The 22307-nt window shown below is 41.1% G+C and overlaps 1 protein-coding gene across 1 annotated transcript; it reads right to left on the reverse strand.

Annotated features, from left to right (window-relative positions):
• Nucleotides 1-1516: 1516 nt before the first annotated feature.
• Aptx (aprataxin) lies at nucleotides 1517-21898 on the reverse strand. The gene is made up of 4 exons (XM_080286380.1): nucleotides 21734-21898; nucleotides 20807-20946; nucleotides 17818-17951; nucleotides 1517-1677 (listed from the first exon to the last, which is right to left on the reverse strand). Exons 1-4 carry the CDS (start codon nucleotides 21896-21898, stop codon nucleotides 1517-1519), a joined length of 600 nt encoding a protein of 199 aa, XP_080142506.1.
• Between the last annotated feature and the right edge of the window lie 409 nt (nucleotides 21899-22307).

Raw genomic sequence — 22307 nt, forward strand, 5'->3', positions numbered from 1 at the left:
AACACCTTCGTCCAAAGCAATACTCGCATCATGTTCGGCTACTTGCGCCACAAGCTACGTGCCTTTTCTTGCATGAGACTCTTTGATAGTGCAATGTGGGCTGCTTTCTGGTTCTGCAGCCACACTTTCTCCATCACATCATCATGGGGGTGAGTTGCCTGCACCTGTGTTGTAGATACAGTGCCTGCTGCCATTTCCCACACTTTTGCACAGGATTTAATTATGGTGTACATGATGGAGGATGAGAGGTTAAAGACACGGCACAGGCTGGATACATGCTCACCATCCTCGTGATGATTCACAATTTCCACTTTCATGGCTAAAGCAATAGGCATGAGCTCACTTGGTGGGTCTTGCACTTGCAGAGGTACGGATGCGCTTGGGAGGCATTGTGTAAGTTTTCTGTGCTCGTAGCACAACACTAGAGAACAACAAAAACTCTCAGTTGCAGGCACACATGAGGTACTTCTAATGGCCACAGCGGCTGGTGTAAGAGAGAATGAGAGCAAGCAAGCGAGGCAGGCTATGGAAGGAGAGGGCAGGAAGTGGTGGTAGTGGGAGGGACATACTATGTCATGGCCCTGCTCAGTTTATGGCGGGAAACAGTGAACTTCTTTAATTTTCCACTTGAGCCAAATCATTTTCTCATAACATCGGATTTTCATGCTTACATCATCATTTTTTAATCTAAACTGCCCATTCTCATACCATTGGCTTCTCATATAACGGATGCTCGTATGAGGGGACCCACCTGTATGTACAAGTATGGCACTGTATGATAAAGCAATTGTTAAACTCTGACTACTATGTCTCTCAACTGGACAAAACTGTCTGATGTTAGCCTATTAAAATTCCCAAGTACACCAATTGCAGAAAAAGTTACTTGAAACCTAAAGCCTCTGACAGCTTGGATTTCTCTCAGACAAACAAAATCTTCTGGTGATGGCTTGAATAAAATACCTAAATGGACCATCTGCAGTAAAAAATTATCACCAAAGAAACAGTTCACTGCCAACCTCACGACCAGCACTGAACAATTTCAACTTCCACTTCTCAGAACACTATGACAGGATGGGTTAGTTGGTCACCTCCGAAGCAGATTCTTTAGAAGGCTTCACAGCACCTTTTCCTTGGCAATTTATTTTGCACATTACACTTTCTGATTCTCATAAATGTTATCACCTCATTACCAAACAGTCTGCATTAATATCATAGAAAAAGATACTGAGGCATAATATGCAGAAAGAACAGTTTGAGCAGAGATGCTACGAAATCTCTGAAGCCACTTAGAATATACAGGACATGGCCCAATGTTTCCTCATAAAAATTATTCAGAATGCTATACTATGTGTTTATTTATAAACAGCTTTCTAGTGCACAAAACCAAGGATGAAAAACATGAATAAGTACAGTCACTTAAAAAAAAAAAAAAAAAAAAAAAAAAAAAGGGGGGGGGGCATCACAAAGTTACCTGAACTTTTTAAACTGAAAAAATATATATATATATATATATATATTAATTATTGATGTGTTTGTAGAGATGCTGCTTAAGTTTTGGCATATTCTGAGGTGAGTAAATGCACTTATGGCACTTAAGAGGCTGGTCCAGCAGCTTCTCTCCAGCAAGGGGCGTCATTGTTATCACCATCCCTCGCTCTTCAAGGCACCGGATTACATCTGTGGAAGCAAATGTTGCCAGTGTCATTTTGAACCTGGTACTGTTTGAGAATCACATGACAAATCAGCAATGGAAAACTAAAAACTAAATGGGGTTAAAACTAGCAAAACGCACCCACTAACCAAAGTCTTTGCAGACCAACCCTCTTTCCAGAATTTGAATTTTTGCCTATTTCATAATCCCTTTTATATGTCCTGATCACCCACAGGGATATCACACACCACTGTTTCATGGCAACACAAAAACTGTCACCATACACTTAAACACCCACTTCTTCTTAGACATGTTTCAGTCTTTACAGAAATTCAAGTTTCTGTTCCTGCCCTATTCATACTGTCATGACTTTTCTAGGTTCATACATGCCACTAATATCTGACATCCCTCTGACATACTTTCAGCAATGTCAAATGCTCAATCCACAAATCTTATGCCACATCTAAAACCACCATGTTCATCACTCACCAGACATTTTGAAAAAGAGATTCAGAGCTACCTTTCCATGCAAGTCAGAATCAGGTTCTAATATGATCCTATGGATCAAAAGACAATTAATTTATATTTCTCACCCATCTTTCCTCCATTTGCACCCCTTAATTTCAGATCGTTACAAAATAAGGTGTCTGCTTTTCAGGCAAGCTCTACCAACTGTTAATTTTTAGCATTATGCTTGGAAACCCATCTATCTATCTATCTATTGCCAGACGCCTCAATCCCGTTTGGGGTGGCCACAAACAAATCGCCTCCAAGTCGCCCTGTCCCCCGCCAATTCACTGCCCTGCTCCCAACTCACACCCCCCTCTCTCATATACCTCTCCACCCCATCCCTCCATCTCATCCTCGGCCTCCCCCTCCCTCTTCCCCCCTCCACCTCACTCACATACACTCTCTTCGTCAGTCTTTCACCCTCCATCCTCTCCACATGGCCATACTGCATCTTAAAAATTCTTACAACAGTACTAATAAAAACTGCAAATTATTAGTTCTATATTATAATTAGCATTCCTGCAAATCTATCTAGCATCCTCATCACACAAGGGGTGACCACAAACAAATCACCTCCATGTCAACCTGTCCTCCATCCAGTTCATCCTCAACCTCCTCACCCTCTTCCCTACCACCTCACTTCCTGGATATCCATATCACCACCATAATGCTTCATCCTTATATGTCTGTCTGTCTCTTCATGTAACTCCACACACTTCTCAAATAACTTAATGCCACTCCTCTCATTCATGAGTTGTGTTCTTCACAAAAACCATTATTTTGTCTTTATAACATATTCCTGTACAGGTATATCTATCTATCTATCTATACAGTATATATATATATATATATATATATATATATATATATATATATATATATATATATATCATCCAATGCTGTTGCCCCATGAGGAGCTAAAGTGCCCAGGGCTAGGAAGATTGGTCCTGACATTTAAGATGAGAGTGACCAGCCTCACTCATCCCTGACTGGCATTATGTGAGCAACAAACCCCAACCACCCCTTGGATATAAGTCTACACAACCTCAATCCAATTGGAGTGCCTTAATTACCCACTAAATCACTAGGTGCCATAATTTGGTTATATGGTTACCATCAAGCATAGTAATTGGTTTTCTAGTGTACAAGAAACCATTTGGCTTGTCACTCAGTGTAGAGTCATCCATAGGCAGAAGGAGGAGAAAAGAATGAGGAAAGAAAGACTGAAGAGGGAATGCAAAGTCACCTGTAAGAAGAAGGAAGGGGAATGAATGAAGGAAAGAAAGACAGAAGAGGAAGGAAGGAAGAAAGGAATGGGCACACACCCAATGCAGCACTACATCAAGTGAGTGGATGGTGTGCACCCACAATATATATACAGCGACCACAAACTGACTTAGGACCTCCCCCCACAAGGTATTAAAAAACACAGAAATCATAGTATATCACAATGTTTGTTCATGAAATGCCATTCATTAATATGAAATCATATTATCCTTGCTTTTCAGGACCAGCTGGTTGCATTTTGGCATGACTTAAATCTCTAAAGTAATCTAAGGACATTTCTTTGCACCAAACATTTGTCAGTTCAGTCTTGAGGTTGTCCTGATTGGGTGTCTTCTGCTCTGCCATGATTTTCTTCATCTCTGCCCAGCAATTTTCTATCGGATTTAGATAGGGACTGTTGCCTGGCCAGTCGAGGACCTCAATCTGATTATCCTGAAGCCAATTTGTCACCCTTCTTGACTTGTGACATGGAGCTGAATCATGCATGAAAAAGTAACACCCATGAATAGCAAAAAAGTTCAACAAATGATCTTTCAGAAATTGAATGTACTGGTCACTATTAATTATCAAGTTGTTAGGAAGAAAGTAGGGGCCTCCCCTTCCCATTTCACCTAAAAAAAACCCTCATACCATTACTGACTGTGGGTGCTTAACACACGGCAGCGTGTAAGAAGGGTCATATTGACTACGGGAGGCAGGGTGTCGAACCTTGGCAGAATGCACCTGGAACACTTGAAATGTGCTTTCATCGGAAAACATAACTTTTCTCCACTCATCCGATGTCCAGTGTGCATACTTCTTGGCAAACTGAATGTGCTGCTTCTTCACGCAGTCAGTGAGAAGTGTTTCTTGGCTGCGGTGTGGCTTGGCAAACCCAGCTCCTTCTGCAAGCGGTGTTGGATCATTCGAATTGAGACGTCTTGTAACAGCTGGGGATGCATTCTCTTCAATTCTCCTGCTGTCAGTCGAGGATTCTTGATTACTTCCCTCTTCAAAAGAGTATCTGTACCTCTGGAAGTCGTCTGCTTCTTTCCACCACCATGCTTGTGTTCTGGTACGACATCACATGCCAGGTGGCATGCTGCAGAAAGAACCTTCATGACGGTCGACTTTGCGCGTCCAGTACGTTCACAAATCATGTTGACAGGGACATTATCCTGCCTCCATGCAATGATACAGACCCTCTCATCCCCTGAGCAGTACTTTCCAGGCATGACCACTCGACTCTAGGAAAATAACAGGGCAAACAGTAATGCATACGAAAATAGAGGAAGGTGCAAGCTTGGAGAGATGGGAACATATACTCACACTCGAGCTTCTGGGCAAGCACTGACATGCTGAGTGTTTCACCATCTTCCACCAACACCAGAGGAGTTGAAAATTACTTCTTGCCCAAAAAATTCACTTGGTAGAGGTGGAAACACAAAGCAAAGACAGACAACTCTCCCATAGCAATTCTGTGTCTAGGTCCTAAGTCAATTTGCGGTGGGTGTATATACTGTATATATTTATGTATATATGTACAGTATATGTATATATATATATATATACATACATATATATATATATATATATATATATATATATATATATATATATATATATATATATATATATATATATATATATATATACATATATATATATATATGTACCTGTATACAGTACCCTCGCGTCCAACACGCGTTAGTCCAGCACGATTCGGGTCCAGCACGGAGAGCAATTAATTAGTATTATTTAATACAATTTAATTACTGCAACACGAGTGTGTTAGCATAACATGCACAGAGCTCCGAGAAGTGGGCGAAATCCGCAGAGTTCACTCTAGCACGATCACCCCCGGTCCAACACGGTCATACTGGACATTCCCATGATGATGATAGCCAATGAAAACTTCTGATCAAGTAGCCTTCCCCGCCCGCTATCATGACGTGATCGTGATGCCGCCCAATTAAAAACGCTTCTGGTGTCACGTGATGTTTTGTTTAAGTTTCTCCCGCCGCAGCGCCACTCAGTTGCATAATTGCATTGGAAGGTGCTTTTTTCTTGCTGCATTTTCTGCCCTTGTTACTGCATTTTACCCTGCTCACGATGCCTAGGAAGCCATCTGAGAACCCCAAGAAGCGTCGGCACCTCCCTCAGGCCACCAAGCTGGAAAGCATCGAGAGGAAGAAGAAAGGGGAGAGGAAAGTTGACATTGCCAAGGCCTACGACATGAATGAAGCCAATGTGAGGATCAGTGTGACCAAAACCCAGGCGACTCGACAGAGAATGTATCGTACTACAGCACTGAACATTTAGCCTGACACTGAATACATATTAATATTTTAGAATAAATATCAATCGTTTTGAAATCCTTCTCATCGGCATGCGTACCAGTTTATAAACAAAGTTGCTTCTCCTTATTCTCTACTGAGTCAGCGACAGCGATCACTTTCCACAGTCACGAGACGGGGCTCTGGCAACAGTGTGAAAAGCATGCATTTTGCCGAGGATTAGTGTGCTACGACAGGCAGAAGCAGGACCTTCCATGGCTGTGGACGAAGATAGTGATTCTGAGTGTGATTTCGAAGGATTTATGAGGGAGGTTGAGGAGGAGCAACAGCCATTACCCGCTAGTGACGCCAGCAGCCATCCTCCGGGGACCCAGTAGGACTACCTACAGCCTTGGATACCACCTTCCATTCCCAGCAAGCCCACCAACACTATCCTAAGAGGTTAATTATCATTCATAGCACAGTACCATTTATTATAATTACAATAGTACCCTCCCCGTAAAACAAGTAACTCAAAGTCAAATGGCCACCCCTTACGGGATTATGGCGTCTGGCAATAGATAGATAGATAGATAGACCAATATATGTATAGGTATATGGTAGGTATGTCAGGACCAACTGCCTAGCCCCGGGCTTCTACACTTCTCATGGGGCAAAGTAGGATTGGATGATGGATGATATATATATATATATATATATATATACAGTAACCCCTCCAATATCCGGATCAATAGAGCCATAGGCAGGTCCGGATAGTGGTCCTGTCCGGATATTGGGCCCCAGTTTATGGACTTGTACTTATGGACCCTAACTCTGAAAAACACCTATACAACTCCCTCTGGACATGTATTGCACCTATTTAAGACCCAAATCACACCAATAAGGGACATAAAAGACTGAAATAAATGCAAAAGAACCATAAAATGAGGTTTTAGAGGTGAGTTTATACAATATTAAACATTCTGGGTACTTACAAGTCCCTTGCTCTTGGACTGGTTTGAACCGCCAGTTTGCAGTCCACAGTTAATCCTCTGCACTCTAAATTCTAATTTCTTAACACTGCACAACACTGTAAATTCCTGTGTGTTCTAGTGGCAAGATATTGCAGTTTATTCACTGTTTATTCACAAAAAACAAGCACCTGTGGCTTGCACTGTTATGAGTATCTGCTCTCCATCGGAGTTAAGCTGTGACTGTTGATGTTGGTGGGGTAACAGAGTTGCCAGATCGCAACAGCCACATTACCAATCTCCTCAACTTTCATTGTCAAATATAACTTTTCATTACCAAATTCGTAAAGCTAGCATATATTCTTCACTAATTATATATACAAGTGGAAATACATGTAATCACTCTCCTTATAACTAACACCATGTTGATTATTTTCACAATATGTAGGGTAGCAGATTAATCAGAGAGAGCAAACAATCCACCATCTCCATCCTGTGTATCCTCATACATGTGAAAAATCCATTTGGTAATGCATTATTCTAATTCATTACCAAACGAATTTTTCATTACCAAATTGGCCCACATTTGGTAATGAAAAATACCAAATGGCAACCTAACAGGGGAGGGGGGAGGGGGAGGAAGGAAGGGGTGAAGGGACCATGGTGTAACAGCTGTTTGGCGCCAGGCGGGAATTTCAAATTATGGGAGGGAAAAAAGTCAGATTTTTTTCGAATTTTTTGCGGTTTTTGGCCCATTTTGGGAATATTGGATCCCAGGAGGATTATGTCCGGTTAGTGGGGATGTTCGGATATTGGGCGTTCGGATATTAGAGGGATTACTGTATATATATAGATAGATAGATAGATAGATAGACAGATAGATAGATATATATAAATATATATATACATATTCATCTATTGCCAGACATCTCAATCCCGTTCGGGGTGGCCACAAACAAATCGCCTCCACGTCGCCCTGTCCCCAGCCATTTCACTGCCCTGCTCCCAACTCACATCCCCCTCTCTCATATACCTCTCCATCCCATCCCCCCATCTCATCCTTGGCCTCCCCCTCCCTCTCCCCCCCTGTACCTCACTCACATATACTCTTTTCGTCAGTCTTTCACCCTCCATCCTCTCCACATGGTCAAACCACCTCAGTGTACTCCTCCTAACGCTTCCTATCACATCCACATCCACACCATAACACTCCTTTATATCCTCATTTGTCAACCTGTCTCTCCATGTGACTCCACAGGCTCCTCTTAAATAAATCATTTCCACTGCTCTCACTCTCGACTTATGCCCTTCCAACAACGTCCAAGCTTCATTTTCATACTTTAGACTTGGTATCACAATACTGTCATGTAGTAACTATTTCATTTCTATGCTCACTTCCCTGTTTCTTATCACTGCTTTCAAGGAACCAGCAACCTTTCTTCCCTGCCGTACCCTTTCAAGCACTTCACCCTCCAAACCTCCATCCTTACTCATCACACTACCCAAGTACTTAAACGTACTCACATTTTCCAATTCCTCACCATCCAACCTCACTGTACATTCACTGACTTCACCTCTCTCAAAGACCATCGCTTTACTCTTCCCTACATTCACCTTTAGATTCCGTTTCTTACACACTCTCCCAAACTCATTCACCAAGCCTTGCAGCTCCCCTTCGTCTTCACTCAACAACACAGTATCATCTGCAAACAACAGTACAGGAAGTTTCCAAACACTACCCTCTCTCACCAGGGCCACTCCAACATCCACTACCCTACCTTGTACCTCTTTTATTACCCCATCCATGTACAGATTGAACAACCATGGGGACATGACACATCCCTGTTTCAACCCAACCTTCAAAGAGAAAAATTCACTCAGTTCACCATCCACACGTACTGCAGCCTTAGCACCATCATACATACTCTTCACAGCATTCAATAACTTCCCATCTACTCCATATATTCTTAATACACTCCACAATCCTTGTCTATCCACCCTGTCATATGCTTTCTCCAAATCCATGAAAGCTGCATACAACTTCTATACCTTATCTAGAAACATTTCCACTACAGATCTAAGAATGAACATCTGATCTACACAACCTCTTCCCTTCCTAAAGCCTCCCTGTTCTTCTCCAACTAATTCCTCTGTTATTTCCCTAACTCTGTCAATAAATATCCCACCATACACTTTTCCTATTTTACTAAGAAGACAAATGCCCCTATGATTACCACACACTTCTTTTTCCCCTTTTCCTTTGTACAAGGGAATAATTATACCTGACTTCCAATCCTCTGGAGCTCTACCTTCCTCCCAGACCAATCTGCACATCTTCCACATCCATTCTACTACTATCTCTCCCCCATGCTTCAACCGCACTCCATCAATTCCTGGGGCTTTCCTCAATTTAACTTTCTTCACTGCCTCCACAACTTCTATCCTACTGATTTCTTCCTGTCTTCTCACCTCCCTCCTTCTCCTAGCCATTCCCCAGCCACTTAAACTCGCATCACTTCCATCCTCTATGTTCAACAATTCCTTAAAGTGTTCTCTCCATCTGCTCACTTTTTCTCCCTTCTCCACTAGTAATCTACCATTTTTATCTTTCACTCCCCTGCTAACTTCACTTCCACCCTGCCTTACTCTCTTCACCTCCTTCCAGAACATTTTCTTACAGTCCCTCCACTTTACACTCAAATTCCTTCCAAATTCCTCATCCACTCTCTTATTACTCTCTCTTACTAATCTTTTCACCTCTCTCTTTCTTTCTACATATAACTCTCTCTTCCGCCACTCAACTTCTTCCACGCCCCTATTTCTCATCCATTCATTGTATGCTTTCCTCTTTTGTGCCACAGCCTGTCTCACCTCTTCATTCCACCACGCTGTTCCTTGCACCCCCTTCCGTCTTCTCTTCATCCCACACACCACGTCACAGGCACATATTTCTTCTGTGAATATCCTGCACATACCTTCCACGTCCCCCATCTGCTCCAATTCATATATGCCTAATCATTCCTCCACTTCTCTCTTATATTCTGCCTTTTTTTTCATCCTCTTGTAACCTTTCCACTCTCTTTGCAAATACTCCTTCTTCCATTTCTCCATGTTATTTGGATCTTGATTCTGACCACCACCAAGTAGTGGTCAGAAAGTCCACTCCCCCAACCTCTATAAGCTCTTGCATCCATTACACATATTTGCATTCTTTCATCCACACACACACATAATCAATCATTGCCTTCCTTTCATTCATATATATATATATATATATATATATATATATATATATATGAAATGGCGGTGGACACGCCGACGTGGAGGCGATTTGTTTGTGGCCACCCCGAACGGGATTGAGGCGTCTGGCAATAAATAGAGATACATCACAGGATTGGATGATGGATGGATGGATTAATATATACAGTTGTTATATATATATATATATATATCGTTTCGTTTCGTTTCGTTTCGTTTTTAAAGGCTCCAACATGCTTGCATGTGTCGGCCTTGGTCACCTAATGGTATATATACATACATCCATACCCCAGTTAACGATCTAATTGGTCAAGTAAAACCCCATCGTTAGGCGGGGTATCATATCAGGGTACTTTTAACATGTAATTCAACGTGGACCATTTACCAGCCTTGGGTTTCCCCACAAACCAAGTCCAAAACCCACCCAAATGAGCCCAAAAACAGGTTTAAGGCAATCTAAATTGACTAACAGCTGTCAAGGAAGCTAACCTACGCCTAACACCTGTAAATAACTCACTAGTACCAACAAATCAAATCTGAATACTGTCTAATATAAGTCTGGAAAAAATCAAGCTTAGTAAACTGTACCCCAAAATGACAATGTTCACCTTGCCTATAGCTAAAACACATTTTTTTGAAGTCTAAAAACAGTTTATAAATCAACCTAAACACACAATTTTAGTCTAAAATATCATCAATATCAGTAAGAAATCAAAACCCATTGTTAAACCGGGGTTTGGCCATCGTTAGGCGGGGTATGGTGCAATTTCTACCCCCGTCGTTAAGCCGGGGTATCGCATCTAGGGGTATCGAATATCGAGGTATTACTGTATATATATATATATATATATATATATATATAGATAGATAGATAGATAGATAGATAGATATATATATAGATAGATATATATATATATATATATATATATGACTGGGGTGATGAGAGAAGCAAAAACACGAGTAAAGGAAAGAGGGATGGTGTTGGCAATGAATGGCGATGGATCAAATATCCCAAATTTGATGTATGTCCTAGGGTGGGAAGGGAGGTCCAGATGATGAAGATGAACATTAACTGCTTACATTCTCATGCCTTAAGGGTTCCAAATATTAACAACTAACCCTTTCAACTTGCATGAAATCTCAGATATTTTAGTTTAACAACCAACAGCCAATATTATTTATGTTAGGCATGGCTACATGTGCTCTACAGGTTATGTGTATGCCATATCAATAACAAAGCTCATGATTACAATCCTCAATAAGTGCTGGTGATAATGAACAAGAGCTTTGCAAACCGGTACAGAGTTTTGATGGTGTCTGTGAGCATTGCACTTGGAAGGCAAACATAAATAAGAGTAAAGTGATGGTTGCAGAGAGGTGGCTCCCAATGTGATATTCTGGTGAATGGACAGACTTGAACTGGTGAGAGGTTAAATACTTGAGTGCAGTAGAGAAAGAGAGGTAAATGTACAATGGAAGTTCAAAGCAGAATGGAACAAGGAAGGAAACTGGCTGATACTATGAATGTCTTAATACAAAAGTTGTCTGATTACGAAATTACAATGGGAAGAAGCTGGATGACTTAATTTTGCAGTTTGTGTATGATAAGCATTTGGTAACCTTTTTAAACTCAACAGTCAGTGGACCAACTCAGTCTGATAAGTAATAATATGAGGCACATATACTGTGTGTGTATATATACGGGTGCAGAGAGAGAAAGAGAGAGAGAGAGAGAGACAGAGACAGATATATATATATATATATATATATATATATATATTCCATCCGTCCACCATCCAATCCTACATTGTCCCATGAGGAGCGTAGGAGCCTGGGCTAAGCATTTGGTCCCGACATTTAAGATGAGAGTGACCAGCCTCACTCATCCCTGAGTGGCATTACATGAGCAATCAACCCCAACCACCCCTTGGATATAAACCTTCACTGGCTCAATCCGACTGGAGCACAATAATTACCCACTAAACCACCAGGTGCCAAAATTTGGTTATATGGTTACCACCCAGCACAGTAAATGGTTTCCTGGTGTACAGGAAACCATTTGGTTTGTCACTCAGTACAGGGACACCCACAGGCAGATGGAAGAGGAAAGAGTGAAGGAAACAAAGACAGAAGAAGGAGTGTTAAAGTCACCCACAGGCAGAAGGAAGAGGAAAGAAGGAAAGAAAGGCAGAAGAGGATGGAAGGAAGAGAGGAAAGGGCAGACATCCAAAGTAGCACTACATCAAATGAGTGGATGGTAAGCACTCCCACCTACCACCAATATATATATATATATATATATATATATATATATATGTATCATATAAATCGTTGTTCATATTATATAATATGGACGGGGTGATGCGAAACGTAAAATCACGAGTAATGGAGAGGGGGATGGCGTTGGTAACGAACGGCGATGGATGGAATATCTCAAATTTGATTTGTATGCTGATGATGCAGTACTATAGTCGCAGCGCTCGACTCTGAGGTTGTCATTATCGTACCCTGGCAACCTACCCGTCAACTGTGCTTCCTATTTCATGTATAATATGATAAACGTGATTCGTGTATAATATGTTCGCGTATATTAATATTTATGTATGATATATTCTTGTATAATAATATGATTCACGTACAGTATATGATACGAAATCGGATGCAACTTTGAATGGTAGGTTGCCAGGGTAAAATAATGACAACCTCAGAGTCGTGTACTGCGACTATACCTGCAAATACCAGACATGAGCTTGGTAGACTAGTGCAAAGTGTTGTAGAAGTCTGTGAGTGTCATGCCTTGAGAGTAAATGTAGAAAAGAATAAAGTGATGGTTAATGAGAGAGAAGGTGACTCTCAGTGTGATGTTACAGTGAATGGACAGAGACTGGAATTAGTGAGGGAGTTCATATACCTGGGTACAATGATAGAAAAGAGAGGAAAACGTGCAAAGGAAGTGGAAAGTGGAGTGATAAAAGGAAAGAAAGTAGCTGGTGCTATGAAGGACTCGATAAGAAACAGAGGCTTGAGTGTTGCAGCAGAGAAAGGCTTACATGAAGGAATGTGCTAAGTTTAACATACGGATGTGACTCTATGGTGTGGCATGAAAATGAAAAGTCAAGAGAAAGAGTATTGGAGATGGGGCTGTTGAGGAATGCACGTGGAGTACTGAGAGTGGACAGGATACGGACTAATGTGATTCATGAAAGATGTGGAGTGAGGAAGTCTGTGAACATAAGAATCAAAAAGAGTGTACTGGGATGGTGTGGCTATGTGGCAAGAACAGATGACAATAGAGTCGTGAAAAAGGTATATCTGAGTGAATTTGAAGGAGCGAGGAGGCGAGGTAGGCCAAGAAAAAGGTGGAGAGATATTGTGGATGAGTGTGTGAGGAAAAGAGGTACGGAAGTTGGCGAGGCGAAGGGACTGACAAGAGACTGAGCAAGCTGGATGAATTCTGGGCGGAGATGTGCATGACCAGGGATTTGGCACCCCTTTTAATATGACAGCGTTCGGATTGACTCTATCAGACAGATACATATGAAGCTATAGTACGTGGTGAAACCTTTTGGCCTATCAGATCGGGCCAAGATTCCATGGGCTTGAATGATGAATGAATGGATGTGTGGCCCACTGAACTGGGCAAACTTTGGCTGTCTGGATGCTGCTACTCCTCAACCCACCCTAGGGTGGGGAAGAGGTCCAGTTGATGGTGATTAATGATGATATACCATAATCCCTCAATTACCTGGACATCTATTATCTGAATGATCCATTACCCAAACGCTGTGATCTGGCCGTATTAAACCATTAAGCATACATTTTATGGACAGATTTGAACTGGTGAGAGGTTACAGTGATGGAAAAGAGGTAAATGTACAATGGAAGTTGAAAGCAGAATGGAACATGGAAGGAAACTGGCTGATATTATGAAGGTCATACTACAAAAGTTGTCTGATTATGAAATCACCAAGGGAACGAGCTGGTTGACTGAATTTTGCATTTAGTGTATGACAAGGATTTGGCAACCTTTTTAAACTCAACAGTAAGTGGACTGACTCAGTCTGATATGTAATAACATGAAGCATGCAGGCACGCATGCACGCACACACACACATACATACACATACACACACACACACACACACACACACACACAGTGATCCCTCGAATATCCGGATGTCAATTATCCGAACAATCCATTGCCCGGACGTTGTGATACTGCTGTATTAAAACATTAAAATTACACATTTTTCCATTTTATCCAGACAAAAAGCTTGCATCCAGGTGGAAATTATGGCCGTGCAAACATTTCTGCACATCCGGTGGGGCCAGGTTGTCTGGATCAGTAGTTTACCCAGCGTCTGCTGGAGACCCCCTTGGTCATTCTCAGTTTCCACACGGCAACCATGCAGTGAACAGCTCCTCTCAGACAGTTGTTATGGTGGCGCACAAGGTGGTTTTGTGGTTGCTCCCTACGTGCTTCAGGCCTTGCTATTCCTTGCGTGCCACTACACCACACAGGATATACTAAGCAGCCCAACAGCTTTACTAGCCGCATGCAACAGTCAGAATCAAGGAGCCAGAGGATTATTCGGCATGACACCCTGTAAGGAATCGTGAGTGTTGACACTGATTTTATTCTAGCTTCCTATACTGTGCCATGATTTTCTTCTATTTTACCATGATTTTATTCCATTTTACCATTATGTTTTGTGTGCCCACTGCATATTTCTTGTGTGGCCAGTTTTGTCTTTTTTTTTTTTCACATCACTGCAGGGTACGGCTCTGCAGTGGTGATTGCATGTCTGTGGTTGATGGGTCTGCTTGACCATAGTAACTATTAGGCAGTTGTTTATAGGTCTGCTTGACCAGATAGTATTAAACAACTGGAACATGTGTTGTACGATGTACTGTAGTGGCCTTTCACAAAGGGTTTCAAAATAAGGTTATGTATGAAGGTTATGTATGGAAAGGTTACAAGAGGATGAGAAAAAGGCAGAGTATGAGAGAGAAGCGGAGGAACGATTGGGCAAATATGAATTGGAGCAGATGGACGTGGAAGGTGTGTGTAAGATATTTACAGAAGAAATATGTGCAGCATGTGATGTGGTGTGTGGAAGGAAGAGAAGCCGGAGGGGGGTGCAAGGAACAGCGTGGTGGACTGAAGAGGTGAAACAGGCTGTGGCACAAAAGAAGAAAGCATACAATGAATGGATGAGAAATAGGGGCATGGAAGAAGTTGAGAGGCGGAAGAGAGAGTTATATGTGGAAAGAAAGAGAGAGGTGAAAAGATTAGTAAAAGAGAGTAAGAAGAGAGTGGATGAGGAATTTGGAAGGAATTTGAGTGTAAAGTGGAGGGACTGTAAGAAAATGTTCTGGAGAGAAGTGAAAAGAGTAAGACAGGGTGGAAGTGAAGTTAGCAGGGGAGTGAAAGATAAAAATGGTAGATTACTAGTGGAGAAGGGAGAAAAAGTGAGCAGATGGAGAGAACACTTTAAGGAATTGTTGAACGTAGAGGATGGAAGTAATGCGAGTATAAGTGGCTGGGGAATGGCTGGGAGAAGAAGGGAGGTGAGAAGACAGGAAGAAATCAGTAGGATAGAAGTTGTGGAAGCAATGAAGAAAGTTAAATTGGGGAAAGCCCCAGGAATTGATGGAGTGTGTGGTGAAATGCTGAAGCATGGGGGAGACACAGTAGTAGAATGGATGTGGAAGATGTGCAGATTGGCCTGGGAAGAAGGTAGAGTCCCGGAGGATTGGAAGTCAGGTATAATTATTCCCTTGTACAAAGGAAAAGGGGAAAAAGAAGTGTGTGGTAATCATAGGGACATTTGTCTTCTTAGTATAATAGGCAAAGTGTATGGTAGGATACTTATTGACAGAGTTAGAGAAAGAACAGAGAAATTAGTTGGAGAAGAACAGGGAGGCTTTAGGAAGGGAAGAGGTTGTGTAGATCAGATATTCATTCTTAGATCTTTAGAGGAAAAGTTTCTAGAGAAGGGAAAGAAGTTGTATGCGGCTTTCATGGATTTGGAGAAAGCATGTGACAGGGTGGATAGACAAGGATTGTGGAAAGTATTAAGAATATATGGAGTAGATGGGAAATTGTTGAATGCTGTGAAGAGTATGTATGATGGTGCGAAGGCTGCAGTGCATGTGGATGGTGAACTAAGTGAATTTTTCTCTTTGAAAGTTGGTTTGAAACAGGGATGTGTCATGTCCCCATGGTTGTTCAATCTGTACATGGATGGGGTAATAAAAGAGGTACAAGGTAGGGTAGTGGATGTTGGAGTGGCCCTGGTGAGAGAGGATAGTGTTTGGAAACTCCCTGTACTGTTGTTTGCAGATGATACTGTGTTGTTGAGTGAAGACGAAGGGGAGCTGCAAGGCTTGGTGGATGAGTTTGAGAGAGTGTGTAGGAAACGGAATCTAAAGGTGAATGTAGGGAAGAATAAAGTGATGGTCTTTGAGAGAGGTGAAGTTAGTGAATGTACAGTGAGGCTGGATGGTGAGGAATTGGAAAATGTGAGTACATTTAAGTACTTGGGTAGTGTGATGAGTAAGGATGGAGGTTTGGAGGGTGAAGTGCTTGAAAGGGTACAGCAGGGAAGAAAGGTTGCTGGTTCTTTGAAAGCAGTGATAAGAAACAGGGAAGTGAGCATGGAAGTGAAAAAGTTACTAGAAGACAGTATTGTGATACCAACTCTAACGTACGGAAGTGAAGCTTGGACATTGTTGGAGGAACACAAGTCTAGAGTGACAGCAGTGGAAATGAGTTATTTAAGAGGAGCCTGTGGAGTCACGTGGAGAGACAGACTGACGAATGAGGATATAAAGGAGCGTTGTGGTGTGGATGTGGATGTGATAGGAAGTGTTATGAGGAACACACTGAGGTGGTTTGGCCATGTGGAGAGGATGGAGGGTGAAAGACTAACGAAGAGAGTGTATGTGAGTGAGGTGGAGGGGGGAAGGGGAAGGGGGAGGCCGAGGATGAGATGGAGGGATGGGGTGGAGAGGTATATGAGAGAGGGGGGTGTGAGTTGGGAGCAAGGCAGTGAAATGGCGGGGGACAGGGCGACTTGGAGGCGATTTGTTTGTGGCCACCCCAAACGGGATTGAGGCGTCTGGCAATAGATAGATAGATAGATGAAGGGAAGCCAGGGGAGAAGTCCATTATCTGGACGGATCCACTTTCTGGACATGCCTTCGGCTCTATTACGTCAGATAATTAAGGGATTACTGTACACACTGGTATGGAAGGGTGAACTCGTGAGGGAGACTTGGGATTCCAGAGGCTTGAATAATGCATGAATGTGTGTGTGTGGACCAATTTAGTTGGCAGGCTGTTGACTTTGTTCTCCCACTAATCTTCTCTTTTTCCTTGCTTTTTGGACCCTACCCCATCCCACCTTTGGGTAGGAAAAAAAAAAAGAAAGAGTGATGATGATTAGATTACACTACCCATTTTCATCAGCATCACTTAAACACCTTGCTCCATTATGCCAGCAACTGTTCTGAAAAATCTCACTTGAACAGCATGTTACCTAGTACAGTTCTCTGTCACTAACTGGCCAAGTATTACTTTCATACAACACTGTCAGCAGTAAAACACTTTCTTACAAATTTCTCTTAACCTCTATACAGCACTAATCATCCTACCCATTTTCATTACCAATACATCTTGCTTTAAACAGCAATTCATATAGATATCAAAAATTTAACTCTCCAGGTGGATTATACTAGATGCAAGCTTACTGTACATACTTTTTTTTTTATGGTACTTTTTCTATAACTCTAACAATCACACTCATAGGAAACTATAATAATCTGCACTTTCTATAAAAAAAAAAAAAGGGGGAGGGCAGGAAACTATAATATTACTAACCTGCACTTTCTAAAAAGTACCGTGTGTTGAAAGAATTCCAATGCCGCTTGGTCTTTAGGCAGGGAGAGTCAAAATCTTGGCTGATCATATGCAAATGAAGTTGTGACATACTGGGTATTGCATGGTAACCATATCTGTGAATAACAAGGAATTTAAATTAACTGATCGTAATATACATCAGAAAATAAAATCAAATTAAGGAACACCATGGCTGCATTGATCCCCACTCAAACTGACAACTCTGCTTGTATAGCAGTGAAGAGATACAGTACTTGCTAGGCATGGTGAAGGGTAGTGATAATTCTTTTTTATTATGCCATCTGTTGAGAAAACATTAACAACTAAAATGACATACGGTACTCATACAATACGTATGATGCTAGCATACAATCATGAATTAATTAAAATGGTAACACCTTCATGGACAAGTGGGATGTTGCAGAACAGAAGTGAACTCCACACCTGAGAAAAGGAATGAAGTGTAAAAAACTACAACACTTTCATCTTCTACTTTCAATACTTATTGTCCTTCATGGTATTTCTTCATTACTGGATAAACTTTCAAATATTTCTCAGCAAAACATTATTTATCAGTAGCTATGCACAGTCTGCCACTGTTGGTTTGCTTGTAATATGATGGCTCAGCACTGTCTCCCTAGCATGCCTCCAAAAAAGATCACTTTGCTAGTAGGCACACAGCTAGCAGAGTAATTATGTTAGTCAAATCAGCAGGTAAGAAGCCCATTCATAAGCAATCATGATGGCTTGCTTGGTTTGGGTGAACAATGCCCAAGCTAAACCAAGTCCCAAAACCAGCTGATTATTTCCCAATTGCTGCTACAACATCTGAGATATGTCAAATATTTTTAACAATATTTACAATAAGTTTCTGCTTTGACTGTCACTTTCCTGTGACCGTATGTTTCCTGCATGAGTGATAATTTTGTGGCTAGTTACCAAGCTTGTAGCCACACTTCAAACTCATGGTTGTACATCACTGGGGCAATGACAGCCAACTATCTAATGCTTTACACATCAACACCCAAGTAATCATCTCCATTACAGCAGAGTAAATCATCTCAGTCTTACAAATGTAGTACACACACACCAGTACTGAAAATGCAGAGCTGTTATATCTCCATGTTTGTACTAGTCTCCTCTGTGAACAGTCATTTCTACAGCCAGTAATCCTGAATTACTGTAAAAGCATAAAGTTATCAGGGCTATGATTCACAAACTTAATATCGATTTTGGGTTGTAGTCTTGATATGTCTTTGCTGAATGGAAACGGAAAGGGAGGTTCAGAATACAGTAAAAGCTTGATATAACGAATGCGGGATAAAATGGAAGCTTGGGAAAACAGAACAACTTTTTTCCATATGGTATTCGCAACATACCAGAGGTTTTCCATTCTGTTGTGACGCGTCAGGTTTCCATAACGGAAACAAGCCAGTTTGTCCGTGGCCGTGGAAAAATTTCAATGCACAAGTCATATCCCCCCCACTTGGAGGTGAGGTTTTTACTGTTTTACTTATTATTATTACTGTATTATTATTATTATTGTGGGTTCTGACTGCTCTGTGTGTAACATTATGACTAACATAGGCAGCACATCTGTGTGTAGCAAAAGAAGCTATTTAGTAGCACCTGTGTATAGGCTTCAGGTCAAGAGTTAGGGAAGAAATATCGGAAAAATCGCAAATTTCCGGAAAATTCCGTTCCATCTATGGTTTTGGAATGGAAGCTTGAAAAAGTGGAATATCTGATACAACGGAATAGGGGCTGGCTGAATTATTCTGTTACATCAAGTATTTACTGTACAGTACTATATTTCCAAGACTCCTGTTCTTCCTGATAAGGCAAATGTTACATATGACAAGGAGGAGATTATAGACTTGTCTGTCTCTTCACAATACTAAGAACGGTGTGTGGGTCAATAGATCTAATCCAATACAGTACAGTACCTGTACAAATTATTTGAGTAACACATATGAGGAGGGAGGGTTTAAAAATGGAAGAGGTCGTGTGAACTAAATATTACTCTGCTACTGAAAGTTGAAATGCATTGTGGACAAAAAAAAAAAAAAAAAAAAAAAAGCTGTCTTTATGAAACAGAGAAACCCAGTCACAATGCTGACTCAGATACCTTACGGCAGGCGTCAAGAATATGTATACAGCACCAGTATCTATCTATATACCTCTTTGTATGCATATCATTCCCTGCCACATATGACTTGCAAATGGTATTAGCTGGAAAAAAAAAATCTGGAATACAATGTGAATAGTAAGAGTTGTCCCAATCGTGAGGCAAGCCTCTGCTGGGCTGATTCTTTTTTAAGGTATATAGTCACTGTTTTATAACCAGAGTAAACTGTACCTCATTTGATGCATGCAGGCTGACCTGTGCAGACCTTCATTATGACTCATGTGAGGTCTGGAGCTCAGCAAGGGTTAACAATACATGTATGAACACTCTCAAGCTCCAGTGACTTAATCTCAACTGAATACAGTCACATAAACTGACACTAGCTGGCATAAATACTTGAGCTGCCCCGACTATTTGTGGAATCTTCTGTTAGTTTGTTTTGGTTACCATCAGACAACTTCATATGATTGAAACCCATGCCCTTTAAATTAGGGGGTTAAATAATATAAAATTTAAAAGCCCACAACAAATGGTATGATTATTCTTTTTAAAAAATCATATACCAGATTATATACTGTTAAAAAACCTAAGATTTATCATATAATCAACAAAATCCAGCTATGAACTTGCACACAATATCCTCTCAGTTAATGCACTGTTATGAAATCAAGCAATGTGAAATGAAAGTCTACAGTTACAAACATTACAGTACACAACATCCATGACTGATCCATCATCAGTCAAAAATAACCTAGTGTTCATTCAGTAATATGCAGGAATTACAATACCAAAATTCCTTCAATGTCTAAGTTAAAATTGGTAAGCAGATAAGTCTTTCCTCACCTGAACTCAGTCTGTGGATACTTCGTTGCCAATAGCCTGCACTGGTCCTCCATATACCTCAACAACTCACTCTGTTCCCTCTTCAGAGACTTCAGGTTGGGAATGTTAATTTTGGGTATTACAAGAAAGTGATACCGCGCCTGCAAGAAACAGAATAGCCGTATTGTGCACATTTTCTGCCAAACAATGTTCTTTCAATTACTCTTTAACTTCTCAATATTCAGTACCGCACCTTGTGTAGCTTGTTAAATTAACATGTGGATCTCTGTGTGGGTTTTTAACCTTCATGTGTCTCCTGACACATCACTTATCTAGTTTAACCTCAAAATGTCCACTTTTTTGGCTAGTAGGTTTAGTGCCAATACACGTTCTGACATGTTTTACTCACTAGCCTGTTTAAATATTTTTATACAAACATCTCTATCTGGGAAAGCGTCAAGAAACTTTTATTGGGTCGATAATATTCCAAGTTTTTACTAACAACAGAACTCAGACCCAACTGCACCTAACTCAATTATCCCACCTACTCTAACACAATCTACATACAATAATCCTTCCTTACCTTGGTAAGAGGCAACTCCCAGTCGCTGCTTTAACTACGGGACAAACTAGAATGTTAATAACTTTCCTCTTAGAATCATGTCCGTCATTTATACTTATCAACTATAATTTCTCTCTTTTCAGCACTTGTGTGATCAAAATACACTGTATATTCTTCTATGAATATGTACTGCTCGTTTCTGACACAACATTGCTACCATTCGGTATGAAGTGAGCGCCAAGTGAAAGTTAGAGGACATCCGCCCGTCCACTGATGTCAAATTCAGCAGCAAATCAGACCGTATAACCTTCACAACAAAGACCACAGTCCGCCACCCTCACTCCCAGCACCACTGGACTGTTTTACCGAGGTAGAATGCCTCTTACCTTGGGGTATTTGTCTTTGATTATGACTATTCTGTCATCTGACTCCACGATGAGATTTGGATCATTCATGGATGCTAGAAGTCCCTGAGACCAATGAGTCTTCTTGGTTGGTGGTAAAGATGAAGATTCTGGAGCACATCGCTTGCTTGGTGCGGCGGCCGCCATCTTCCATCGTCATGGAGATAGGCTCTCCCTCCTCTCTGCCTCCTCCTCTACCACCACCCCCATCCCTACTCGGCCACCATCCCCTCTCCCTCGTTTCTCTCTCGTGCTCTCCGTAAACCTGCTCTCTGTTCTTCTCATAGACTATAATATCATTTAACCTCTTTCTATGAAGGTAATTTTTCACTTCCTCTAAGTTTCTCCTAAACTTTTCCTAAATGCATATACTCGAAACGGTTCCTCTTCACCTTGACCTCGGACCCTCTTCCCTCCCCTCCGACAATATATATATATATATATATATATATATATATATATATATATATATATATATATATATATATATATATATATATATATATATATTCCATTGGATCCCAGAGCTGCTGGGCGAGGCATTGCACTGGCAGGG

The sequence above is a fragment of the Coenobita brevimanus genome, chromosome 111, assembly GCF_032717465.1.
Source record: "Coenobita brevimanus isolate Jiangsu-jjx chromosome 111, ASM3271746v2, whole genome shotgun sequence".
Taxonomy (NCBI): Eukaryota; Metazoa; Arthropoda; class Malacostraca; order Decapoda; family Coenobitidae; genus Coenobita; species Coenobita brevimanus.